The 13,651-nt window shown below is 40.0% G+C and overlaps 1 protein-coding gene across 3 annotated transcripts in view; it reads left to right on the top strand.

Moving 5' to 3' along the window:
• The window catches only part of LOC123714358, a 70,234-nt gene extending 60,217 nt beyond the window's left edge, over positions 1 to 10,017 (top strand). For all 3 annotated transcript variants that reach the window (XM_045668588.1, XM_045668587.1, XM_045668586.1), the window contains 5 exons: positions 6,849 to 6,962; positions 7,316 to 7,445; positions 7,715 to 7,813; positions 7,967 to 8,272; positions 8,348 to 10,017. In XM_045668588.1, coding sequence (XP_045524544.1) covers positions 6,849 to 6,962; positions 7,316 to 7,445; positions 7,715 to 7,813; positions 7,967 to 8,272; positions 8,348 to 8,561 — 863 coding nt within the window. In that variant the 3' untranslated portion in view covers positions 8,562 to 10,017. The remainder of the gene's footprint in view (positions 1 to 6,848; positions 6,963 to 7,315; positions 7,446 to 7,714; positions 7,814 to 7,966; positions 8,273 to 8,347) is intronic.
• The last annotated feature ends 3,634 nt before the right edge of the window (positions 10,018 to 13,651 follow it).

The following is a 13,651-nucleotide window of genomic DNA, read 5'->3' as shown; positions in this document are numbered from 1 at the left end:
CTTAAATATAATCCTCTTACTTGTAATATGCTTGTCTACAAAAAGTATCTTTATAAAAAATATTAAATTTTCTTTCGTTTAGTTCCAATGTTACAAGGTATTTGGTTGTAAAATTTAACACAGTGCCTCATAAAAGATGTTTTGACTTTGGCTGATTCGAGAGACGGTTGAGCAATGTTTATCACTATTCTTTATAAAGATAAGTCAACGAACTTAACGTAAAACAATCAACTGATTTTAACAGTCTTCGTATAGCGAGGAAAGAATACAAACTTCTGGTTCTTTATCCGAGATAAAAACAGATTATTAACTACACACACGTATGTACACGCATAGTAAAACTCTCCCTTTGAAGTCTAAATGAGTCTACACAACCAATATAGAATAGTGATTGATGCACGACACATGATACGATATCTATCACGGCTGTAATTCTTTTGGCATATTTTCTGACAGTTCAATTAGAGGGACGCGCGTTTTGTGTTTTCTATTTTTTAATTTGACACTTGACAATTGATTAAAGTCTGTCTTTTATCTCATATTGTGTTAGCGTTTATTATTAATCTACTACTCTTGCTTTACTATTTCATATCACATCTGTACGAGCCAAGGCTCATTTTGCTCATGTAGGCTTTGTTAGTTTTATAAGCGTGCCTATTTTCTAAACCGTCCGAGTTCTAAGAATAGTCTCAGCAGACGTAGGTAGATACTCTTTTTAACATATTATATTACATTTATTTAGCATTCGTTTCATAGCGAAATAACATTTAATTATTTCGCATATATGCCATCGTTGTACAGGAATAAAAACTACTAGAACTCACTAACTAGGTAGATATCCTTTTCTATATTTATTTTTCATCGTCCGTGAGTATTTCGTGAGGGATAAAAGCTCATGGATTCGATATTTAAATAAGAAATGATTTCACATGATCGCCCTAATCTCAGGGTCTCATTTAAATAAAAATCACGTTGTTACCCTAGCTCCGTTGAAGTGCGCGCGCATCTCGACTTACCCGCAAAATACGATGCATAACATAAGCGATGGCGTTTTGAAAGCTACTTAAAACCATATTTTGCAATTTAATCCATAATTGCGTGAAAGTACAAGTAAATGTCTAAAAAAAATCGTTATTTTCTAGACATTGAGATACTCCCGACATTGGAAGCAATCTCTGTTCATATTTATAGGTAAAAGTAATTTCTACTTAATACACAGTCTAGCGTTTTTAAAATTAGATGTGCACCAGCATTTCGTAAAATGTGTTGACAACAATTCTCCTTGATACGGTGAGGATCGCAAGTCTTGACTCCTGACACGGACACCGTTTGCAGTAATAATTCTCTCACCATCTGACATCCGGATGAGCGTATAAAACGTCCTTATTCCGCGGATCGTTGGAGGTGATAAACTCCCCCAGCCTCACCCCGCAGCCCCGCCCCCCGGCTTAACTCCCGGTATATCGCTCGCCCCCGCGCCGGTGTCACGCGGTGCGTTGAACCGCTAAACGAACCCGCGCTAAATCGCGATGCTGTAAGTGGATCTTATGTTTTGTTCGAGTGTTTACTCTTTGTATTGATATTGAAGCTAGTGCAGCGTAACCTCTTGAAACGAGAAATGGAAGCATGTTTTTGAGTTGTTTATATATTCGCGAAACAAAGCTTAGCCGTATCATTAATCATCACAATTATTACGTTACCAACGAGGCGTGGTTCGAGGGAAGTGTAATTATAAAAATTTCAATTAGCGTTGTTGCGGTTTGGAAACAGTTGTCGCCCAACTCGGAAACTTCAATTAAAAGTTGACACCGGGTGTCGAGATAATGTACACAAATGCGACGGAGCCGCTAGTTTAGCGACTCGGCCTTAACCGCCTACGAATAAGAGCTTCAATAAATAAATGTCGACTAAAGTGGCAGGAAAATAAAGCCGATGTTCCGAAGCCCCTTTTGCCCTAACAAGTTGGGGTAATCTCGGTGTGGTCCAATCGAAATTAGATTGTATTGCCCCGTGATAAAGTTTCGCCGCGCGAGGAGCCGGCTAAAATTGAATTGCCCGAAACGTAATAATAATATGCGCCGCTGCCAGATTTTGTTCAGCTTTCGTAGACTTAATCTTGATTAAAAGTTTCCCATTTTATATAGCCTTTTTGTATTGAGTCTGCGATTCTGATAATCGTAAAATATATATTTTCAGATTAAAGCTTTTAAAATTTATTAAACGTCGAGTATACATTCCATCTCAGGTTTGAGTTACACGTGGGAGGGAGAGTGTGAGGGTGCCGGATTATTTATAGTCAAGTTAAAACATTGTTATTAATACGATAAAGATTGCGGAAAATTTATATCAGACTACAGGAAATAAATATAAATATATTCAACAATTTATAAATCAGACCTCATATGTATGTAGTTGCTTTATGATCGTTTGTCAATAGGCAAGTTGGTGATCAGCCTCCTGTGCTTGACACACGCCGTCGACATTTTGGGTCTAAGGCGAGCCGGTTTCCTTCACTGTTTGAGCCAATGTTAAATGCGCTTAGACATAAAGTCCACTGGTGCACAGCCGGGGATCGAACCTACGACGTCAGGGATAATAGTCGTACGCTGAAGCCCCAAGGCCATCACTGCACTACAATGACCTGCAATAAAAAATAACACTGGTATAAAAATATATATTCGCTGGTGCTTAGTAAATACAGATGGGAATTTGAAAGTGTACTTGAGTATGATAAAATCATAAAAGCGTAACTAGTCGCGAGTAGTGGTAGCGTTCGGTGGACGATGCTCGGTAATAAATCGCGTAGGCAGCAAAGTGGCCCATTTGCGGTGTTAGTGTTTGCCGACCGGGGGAGGGGCCAAGGGGTGGGGGTTGTAATGGAAATCCGCACACGACGCCGACAACGGTTTGAGTTGGGAACTCGAGCGTTCTGGTTTGTATTGACTCAGGCTCTCGATGCTTATGAGCTCTATGGACTTTGTTTATATTTGTTTATTATTATTATTGTTTTGGTGTGGTTCCTGTAGAGTTGAAGAATATCAAAAAAATCATTTTATCATAGTGTACAGTAGAAGTTTGTATGCTATTCTGTCCCAAAAGGAGTGCTTGGAGCTTAATCTCTCGGAGTTGGTAGGAGTATAGCTATAGATCTATAAAAAGCCTTCGTGAGCAATTATGTATTACCATTTTGCTGGAAACGTATTAAACACAATGTTCTACCGCTATCGCCGACCTCCTATCCCACGTCCCACAGACTGAGGAACGGCGTAATGCGCAGACTCCAAACTCGGCACTGAATATACAGCACACTTGTTGTACTTGTAGTGTACTGCGAGTGCCGATGCGAACTTACTCTACTTCAGAATAGGGCTGCCGAGCGCTAACTGGCTAATATTTAGTTAGTATAATATATAGTTGTAATAAATGCAAACCGATTGAATTTCACTTTGGCATTGAGGTTGTAAATACGAATGTAAGTTGTAATATATAAATATGTTTGCGAATAAGAAATAATACGACACAGTTCGTGTACGTTTGTAGACAAATCGACAACCCTACAATGACTGCAGTGGTTTGGGGTGAGAGGTTTCGCTACTCGGCACCGGCAACTATCCGCCGCAGCTATTTGACTCTCAAATATATAATTTCCGCTCACATTACACTGCAACAATGCATTTAATAATATCGTTGAAAAGCTTCAAGTGAAACAAATGGAAATTCTTTTTGCATTTGTACGAATGTCTCTGTAACGAAAAACGGAAAGTATAATTTGATGTGATTGTTTATGTTACTGTTGATAATTAAAGCAAGGTTCAATATATTAATTCTACTATTAAAATAGAACAGTGTTTGCCTATTGGCATCAGCGCGACTCTAATCCCTGAGGTCGTAGGTTTGATCCCCGGCTGTGCACCAATGGACTGTCTGTCTATGTGCGCATTTCACATTGGCTTAAACGGTGACGAAAAACATCGTGAGGAAACCGGCGTGTCAGGCTCAGGCGGCTGATCACCTACTTGCCTATATGATTGACAAATAAATGATTATGAAACAAACATAGAAATTCTATTACAGCTACACCAACGTAGCGATACGCGTAGAGGCTCTACGGATGTTTTAACGATATTTCAATAATACTACGTTTAAAGAAATTTCTAGCATAATGATTTACAAGGATAATTTGTTTTTTCACTACCCTTTTAATACGAAACCATCAAACCAATCTCACTGTATAACCAATACTAATTATTGTAATGGAAACACTCCCCAATATCGGTTCAACATTGCCGGCACTAAACTAAACAAACCCGACCTCATTATGTGTGTTTATCAATAATGCCGGTCGTTAAGGACGGGAATAGCCCCCAATGGGGGTAAGGGCCAAACACTGAACGTCCATTATAGCTGAGTAACATCTATTGTTATCTCGAAGTGTTTTGTAAAACATGTATTTTTTTAAAATAGGACTTGTGGTCACAGCTTTAAAACAAGAACATGTTATAAGATATATCAGATACTCTCTTGTATAGAGAATATTCTTATTTTAACACTGAAGTTGTCGACGTGTTATACAAAGGAAGTATTTTTGTTGATAATAAAGGACTAGGTAGTAACGGAGGTTCAATGCAGTAACGTTAATTACGAAATATTGTTTTCAGTGTAGTGTGTTGATAAAACTATCCACGTTGATAAAGTAAATATGAAGCATCTCAGTCAGACGAGCTCGGCGAGAAATAGATTTTATACCCCGAGTTATATTTGCCCATCTAGCGCTACCCACGCTATCGGCCTTTTTCATTGAGGATTATGTTATGAATATATGAAATTACCGCGTAATTTTATTCATTCCAAGTTACATATTTATAGAAATAACGGCTGTGTTTGACCTGCGTGACACGTAAGCCTTAACGCCTTTCTTAAAGGCCCGGACACGCTTTCCTTTCTTCTTCTTCTTTCATTCTTTAAATTCTTATCTACTTATACATTACAAGCTTCTGGTTATATAAAAAGATTGATGGTCTTTTTACCATGTCTCATTTAGTAAACAAATATCAATATTATTTTTATTTAAGAATTATGTAAGATATTTTTTATGATTTGCACCTTGAACATTGAATTGCGAAATACGTAGAAATGGTAGTGTATTCTTCGTATTATGTTGATAAGTTTATGTTTAAAAATAAACTCTTATGAATTTACGGTCTCGTCGCCAATGACATGGTCGCAGAGTCCCGTATCAGTTGAGCAATGAAGAAGGTCAGGAGGCGAGGGCGCAATTGACTCGCCGCATCGGTACCTCGCTAATGTATTAGTCAACGCTGTCTTGTCATGGACTTTATTAATGCTTCACATATCTGCACTTAACTAGAGATATATGGTTTTATCTCCAGATTAACAGGTAGTCTTACTGATCCCAGTGTCGTTGTTACTATGTTTATCAGCCACGCTAGAAGCATATTGGAGTTCAATAGTTGTATCTGGTATTTAAGGTTTTTAACCCATTCAGCGAGGCTGTACCCTGCAGAGTTTTGATACCATTTATCCTTTAAAAATAATAAATGTGCAATTTTAAGTAAATATGAGGATAGGCTAAAGTATTATAACATGGAATCTCAGAGCGTTCGTAGAGCAAACATCGACTTGCCATAACTATTTAAAGTAATTAACGGAATTGTGGATCGCACGGAAATTTTGGAACGTTTATCCATACAAGTTCCTCGGGTCGGGAGTCGTTTATACAATCGAAGATGTTTTCACATCCCACATTACAAACGTTGGCAGAAACTCTCCAATAGTTTATGTCGCTACCATGATGACATTGCACAGTGTTTTGACATAATTCATGGTTCTCTGGCCTCAGCTATGAGTAGATATAGGACACACACTTCAATTTGTATCATGCGTTTGTCCTAATTTTGTGGTCCAAAAAATGTCTACAGCTCTTACCCTCTCGGGTATTCTAATACCTATACCTAATTAAAATTGATTTTTTTAATGAAATTAATAATATAATTGATTTTATCTATTCATTCCAAAAGAAATGAAAATGTACGGTAGGACTTTTTTAAAATTAAAAGACTCAACATTATCTATCTATTAACGTAACGAAAACCTTGTAGTTTTTTTTCTAACCCCTAAAATAAAAACACAAAAGATTTAATTTACCTACCAGTATAATATACATATAAACTCATGTATTTAACTATGTACAAGACCTCACCTGATCCCGGCAATGCCGCAATGAGATCACATGCTCCCATCAGGCCGGGCCACTTTAATTCATGGGTCAATTAACGGGTTGCCCGAACGAACCGTCTGACTTTATTTAATGTCGCTTATGCCCTCCACTATATCAGCCACTTAACATGTGACCCATTGTATTGTTTTGTTCTTTACATTGTCTTTGAAGAATATTGCCACAATATGCATAAACTTACACTGTTGTGGATGCCTTGCGGGGACTGTATAGGTACACAAGATCGTACTTTGAAGAATATGTAACATTCGGAAACAAGTAAAAATTACTGATCAGAGAACCACCTTAAAGACTGCGCGTACACATATTATTATAGAAAATATTCAATGTTTCTCTATATCTAATGTATCAGGCAACAATAAATAACTTTTTTTTTAAATGCCATGTCATTTTTACGCTTGTGATCTCATATATTACATAATAATTGTACGTTTCACCCTCGGTTCCGCGCCATTGCTTAGGGCTAGCAGCCGACATATGCCACCTTCCAACGTGGGTTGACACGGCGGCAACAATGCTATGTTTAAATAGAAATTGACTTATTTGGTATCTATTAGTATGATGTTAAGCCAGGTGTTTCTCCTCTTTCCAGGTGTGAGCGCGAACAAAATTGCCAAGCGGACGGAATTGGCCGCAAATAAGGGCGGTCCGTTTGCGGCGGCGTTACGCACGCTCGCCAAAAACGCCGGCCCAGATTCTAAAGACGGTGAGTCGCACGCTTGCCATCCCCCAACCGACCCCCACGAGCAATACTGTACTCTTTCAATCGTTCATTCGTGTTGTGTCTGACGATGTTAAGCTAATTAAGCTTTCAAACTTTACTCCCCGAGGCGTACAGACTGCGTATGAGATTTCTTAAATGTACCACGGATTGCAGTATTGCTCGGAGTTTTTACTTTTATTTTGAATACGGTCAAAGACACTGGTTCGGTTCGTTCGTTAACGTAGTTGTAATGTCGTAACACCGTAAAGACGGTCTTGTATCGAGCGACCTTTACGTCGCCGGCTAAAGTGCTCCATACGAGAGTCGGGCCTCTGGCTGACCGCGCGAGTGTACAGGAGCGGGCGGCGGACCGACGGGAGGGGAGCGGGACGCGGGCAAGGACAAGCCACCTCCGGCTCCGGCGAAGCGCGCCTCGCCACACCATCTGCCGGCCTCCGGCTTCCAGCCCTATCGCCCCGACGACAGGTGAGACTCAAATTTCATTTTCATTTTTTTTATAACAGTGGGCAGACCTGATGTTAAATCATTAAGCATGGTAACCTCCATGGACACTCTCAATTCGCGAGTCCGTTTCCGGCCTTTTAAGAATTGGTACGCTCTTTTCTTGAAGAACCCTAAGTCGAATTTCCTGCCTCGACGTCCGCTGATGAAAATAATAATAATCTCACTGTTATATTGTTATCTATTGACATAATATATATCTGATAACGTGAATTGAATAAATCTCCGACCAGACTGTCGCATCCCGCGGCGTCGTTCCCTTTGCTGGAGCCGGCCACTTATTCGCCCTACGCGCACCCGGGACTCTACTCCAGCGCCGCTTTGCAGTACAGGTATAATTTTAAATTCTGAAAGTCAGCAAATACTAGTAAAATCAAAAGTTACTCATCCTAATTATTTAACTATATGTGATACTTAAACCTTTGTTTAACCACGAATTTGTTATGCTATTTTGGGTGTTTTTAAGTCATCTTCGTCCGGTACAGGCTCGCGGCAGAGGAGCAAATCTACCTGGAACGCATGTTCAGGGGCGGAATGGGCGTCGGTTGGCTCCCGCCCTATCCCGCCTATCCTCTCCTCGCCCCGCCTCTATCCTTGGTGCATCCGGGACACCCGGGTCACCCCGGACACCCCGGTCATCCGGGACATCCGGGCCACCCGGCGCATCCGGGTCATCCGGCGCACCATCAGCACGCGGCACACGCGCACGCTCTGCACGACGAGAGGGAAAAGGAAATAGCGCTGCAGAGGGAGAGGGAGCGGGAACGCGAACGGGAGAGGGAAAGGGAGAGGTGAGGTCACTTCAAATAAAGACCACTTTTTTAATATTTCAACGCTTTCGTCTTAACTCGCTCCGACGTTTCCAGAGAGCGAGAGCTGCGAGAAAAAGAAGCCCGGGAGCGAGAGAGAGCGGCGAGGGAGAAAGAGTCGCGCCGCGCCGCGGCCCCGCCTCCGCTGCTCTACCGGCCCTTCCGGCCTTACGAGCCCGACCCCGGTGAGCAGCCCACTTCCGCTCCGCAGTCGACGCAGCCCGCGCCGCAGCCCACCGCCGCATCCGCCACGCAGCCCGCCGCGCTCTGACACACCGCCCGGGGCCCGGAGGGGGGCCGATAGCGTCTCCTTCGCGTCCGCCGAAGCTTCAATCCCTCCTCGTCTCGCTCACGCTCGGTTTCAAATCGAAATACGTCCCCGTGTAGGGAGCGCGAGGGAAGGGCGAGCGATCGAACTCTCGTCGAGCGTCCGCACCCGATCGGGTCCGCGTCCGAGACCTCGAGGGCGTTCGGTTCGTCTCGTCAGTTGTGATAAAAGAGGAGAGCGGAGGTACAGAGGTATCGTCCGAACTCGCCGAAAACGTGATAGACTCACTCGACGTGGCCGGAGCCCACGTTCGACTTCATCGCCCGGAGAGGGCGTTATCAAACCGTTTAGGTGATAACCATAAAGGTACAAAATTTAGTTAGAGATTAAAAAAATCTGTTCTTTTCGTGAAGTTTTCTTTCGATGAAAAGAAAAGCTTGAATTTCAAAAGACTTACACGTTATAAACGTTCAAACGATGAAAAATGTTTATAAAATTACCGAAGACTTTTACTCTCGCGATAAACTTCACACTTTACTATAGATTTAAACCGATTCGATGGAACGGTAAGGTCGTATTAAAGAAATATTAATTCCGCTACTCCTATCCTAATCTTTATAATTGTCTCTCGTCTCTCTCTGTCGAATCGTGTTTGCGCTTCGACAGAAAGAGACAACCGATAAACACCAACTCCCCGAACTCTTCTCGCGAGACGCCTCCATTTAATATTGCCTTATCGTTTTACGAGTCGACGAAGTGAAGAGAGCGAACGAAGCGAACTGCCAGGAGCAGCGCGCGTTTAGCGTGGCGCGTGCGCGTGCGCGGGCGGCGGCCGCGTCCTGTACTATATTGTATCCCCGTTTACTATGTTTTATGTGTAATCATCGCTGTATTTAAACACGTGTGTCGAGAGCCGTCGACCCGCCGTCTCGCCTGTGAATGTTTGAATCGAGACAAACTTTTGTACGTCGTACGAGTGATTGAAAATATGTACTTACTGTGGACGAACGGAGTGATCTCTGCTCCGCGGAGGCGGCGAGGGAAGAGAAAACGTCTTTTATGTGTTCGGCTCGCGTTTTCCACCTCGGCGTGTCGCGACGTGTGAAGGCCTACGCTCGAAGTTCTCTCGGGACCCGGCGAACGTCCGCTCGTAATTCGTTTGGCACGTTTGCGGAAACCCTTGTAATATTTATTCACTGGACGCCGCCCCCGCACTTGTGATACGCCGTGGGCGGCGCGACCGCGACTCCACCGGTGGTCGCCGAGGGACGATCCTCTTTCTGTATCGATAGATAGACTTTATTATTAATTATAGCTCGTAATAGGTGTTCAATACTTTTGTTTTCTTTTTGTAAGCGAAGCATTTACCCTTGTAAATATAAAATAGTTAGATACGATATGGACAATACCTAACAAGTGGAAAAGTATGATTTTATTGAAATACATTCGGTGAAATTGACGTGTGCGCCGGCGCCGCGGGGTCTCCGCCCTCGCGGAGCTCCCGCGGACCGGCCTGCTTTTATTTTTTGTTTGAACCCTCCTCCCTCCCCACCCGCTGAGCTTCTAGTAGTGTAGTGGACGTTGTGTGCTATTTCTCATTGTGTATTCGAGTGTTTTGACTTTAGATTTACTACTAAAACTATCATTTTTTCTATGACAGAAATGTAGAATGCGAAAACTACACACCGATCAAATGACATATACAGACAGACATACGCACATTAAAATTCATTTTTATTGACATAAGGAACCGTACTTGGTATTCACTTAGCCGTCGCCTCGAATCCGTACATACATTCTGTCAAGTATACAAGAAAAAATACAAATGTCTATACTGCAAAGTTAAATAGTAAGAAACACAACCTTTTATAAACGGTTAAAACATAAGTATTAAGAAAGTTTTGCAAATATAATTAGAAGGTACAGCGCTGGAACTCCAATTTATCTTTGAGATATCTTCTTGAAGTTCCATCTTTACAACAATAAGAAAAGTACCACCTGGTGTTGAATAGCTAAAATAAACTTGGAACCCCGTTTGAAAGCAATTGGATTAATGTGTTTTTAACTTTGTAGTTCTCAATAAATTTTACTAAAAAAAACTTTAATTGAATAATTTTAGCGAGTTATTTGGCAACGACATTGGTGTCGTAACAGCGAAATACTTAATATCGATAAGAGATAATAATTGTAATTTTGTTTAGCCATAATTTTTCAAATAGCTTATGTACATTTAAAAGAACAAAAGCCGAATCATATTGACAAGCAGTGATGTATGGCCAAGTATTTCTGATTTCCCTAAACTAAATAGCCTTGGGTTAGTGACCAAATTCTAACGGAAGCAGTATAATGTTCACGCCTCAGGGGCGTAGTACAATAGTATACGATATGTTCATATTAAAAATATTGTGAATTGCTCACTTACCATCCACGAAAAGACAATTTTACTTTCGCTATAAATCCTATAATCAATGATAAGGGAAACTGCATAACTTCTTAGATAGTGACACCTGCTTTTAACTGTAAGATGAAGTGTTAGTGTGGTAGCGCTATCTAGTGGCGAGTGACGATAACTTCGTTTTGCGTCATCTAGCATTCTCGAATGCAGAGCTTATTGATTAAACCCTAATAAACTACTCACATAATCATCGACAATTTTTATTATTCTTTTTACTGATTAGATACCAGTTAATAGGAACATTTCACAAAAAAATTGATAATATTACTTTTTATTTGCCTTATCAAATCAATAAATACTCTTTAAAGATTCTGTCAATTACGTGACTTTCAAACGTTGATCAAAATAATAACAAAATCAATTAAAAATTGAAACATACCATATACTTTATATTGTTTTGCGTTCTAATATAGAAAAATGCATCCACATGGCAAAGCCAATACCAGCTGATTTCGATCTTCGGCATTTATCTAGAGACGTAAAACCAGAAGACAACTTCTTGGACAAAACACTTAATAATTTTAGTAAAGGCAATGGTAAGGACTTGGTTTTAGGAACCATAGGTGGGTGGATAACGGGAGTTGGAATCATAAAAGTTGGCAAAACAGCTGCCGTAGGCCTCGGTGGAAGTATATTGCTACTCCATTTTGCTACGGAATTAGGATATTTGTGTGTAAACTGGGACAAAGTAAGGGAAGCTATGAGTTATAGTCAAGAGTTGATGGATGCTGTTCTGCGGTTCGTGAGGAAAAATAGCTGTTTCTCTGTCGGATTCGTTGGCGGTTTCTTCTTTGGCGTAGGATCAACGTGAGGTGGTATCAATAAATTATGAATTGATGGACTTTTTAATTGTATTGCTACATACTTGATTATCTATATGTCGCTGTAATGTTCAACCTTGACGTTAAGTACTTATAACAAATACTATTTATTGGAAGTGCGCGATCTTAACAAGATGCACGTATCTACAAGCCTTCAGTACCTAACTTTACATTTTTCATATAACGCAAAAACTACTACCGCCTTAAACTAGTATATATGTCTCAATGAACCATATTCTACCGTCGTCGAAGTCACGAGCAGCACCTGCTACATGATACTTTATTAAAATAACATATACTAAAAGTCTGGTAAAGCTAGGCAAATGATATAGTCAAGTCAATAATGGGGCAAAACGACGCTGCAAGGCAAATGACCATCATCCTGTAATAGAAAGCTATTTCTAATAAAACAAAACCGATTTCTAGTATGATCCCTACCTTCGTTTGTTCTATGAAACGGGAATGTAATAAGCGAGGTCTGGTACCCTCTACCACAAAGAAGTCATGTTAAATTGGTAACTGATTCCACAACTTCATACAGCCTGGTGCATAAACGAAGTATCTACTGTAGATAGTATAAAGTTAAAAGACATTTTGTTTTACTACTTAAAATGACGATAAAAAATTTGACCATGCACATAGTAGTAGCTATTTATAATGTGCTAATTGATTAATCAATGTTATCCTATCTATAATCATATTGACTATCTACGAAGATCCTCGACAAATTAAAAAATACTTTTAGAAACTTGATAACATCAAATAATTAAGATTATATCTAAGTTATTTGATATACCTAAAGCATATATGATCATTATCTGTTGCAATAACGATCCGACTTAAGTGTCGAGTTGTGCCGAATGATCCCAAGGTTGCGACATCAGCTCTACAGATATTAAGAGACCTACATAGAAATTGCATACAAAAACGTTTTGCCGCAATTGCCTTTGGAAGTTACAGAGCACGGCGCAAAACTTGTTTGTTGTCGTGGTTTACTTACACCAGTATATACTAGACCAAATATATTACACTACTACTATATAATAAGATCAAACTTCATTAAAGTTCCTTAATTTAGCCAACTATGCTGCGCTATATGAAAATAAAGATAACACACCGTCATTATCTGTTCATCCGGACATAAAACCACTTCTGAAGGCAAGAAAATGTAGTAGTAGGTAGGAATCAAAGGATATTTATTTAAGGTAGATTTGACAATTGGCTTCTATAATAACAATTTTAATTAGTATATCTATAATTCAAAATAGAATGTATTTGCCAACGTTTTCTACTAGACAAACGGTTAGAAACGTTCGTTGATTAGTCTCTTAAAAACATAACATTTTTGTAGCGAACCAGTCCCGTAGACGATTTAAAGAGAAAATACTGTCACAGAGTAGACAAAATGATAGTTTTCTTTTAAAGCAGATACGCTTGTATGTTTAGTTTGCTTCAGTAACTTATCGTTTATTGAGTTGCAATCCTATTCCTTTTATTATTGATGAAACGAAAATTATTAGTGTAGGTTTAAGAACAAACTTAGCTTGTATATTACAAATGCATATAATTAGGACTAAAGTAGCTTAGTCCTTCCCCCATTGTGCAGGAAGATTACCTACTGGCATTTCGTGTCTTCAACTAAAGTAAATGTGGATATATATGGTTTTAACTGTAAGCTAAAGGGATAATAGTTTTGTATTTTAATGTCAGCGTTCATACACAAAGCAAAAGAATTAAATTATGGGAATAAAACCAAAACCCCAATAAATAAAGCAGTAAATGAACCAAGACAAATGAAATAAAAATCTGCCTTAATT

This window comes from Pieris brassicae, chromosome 9 (assembly GCF_905147105.1).
Source record: "Pieris brassicae chromosome 9, ilPieBrab1.1, whole genome shotgun sequence".
Classification (NCBI taxonomy): domain Eukaryota; kingdom Metazoa; phylum Arthropoda; class Insecta; order Lepidoptera; family Pieridae; genus Pieris; species Pieris brassicae.
The sequence above is the reverse complement of the archived record's forward strand: the minus strand, read 5'-3'. Positions and strand labels throughout refer to the sequence as shown.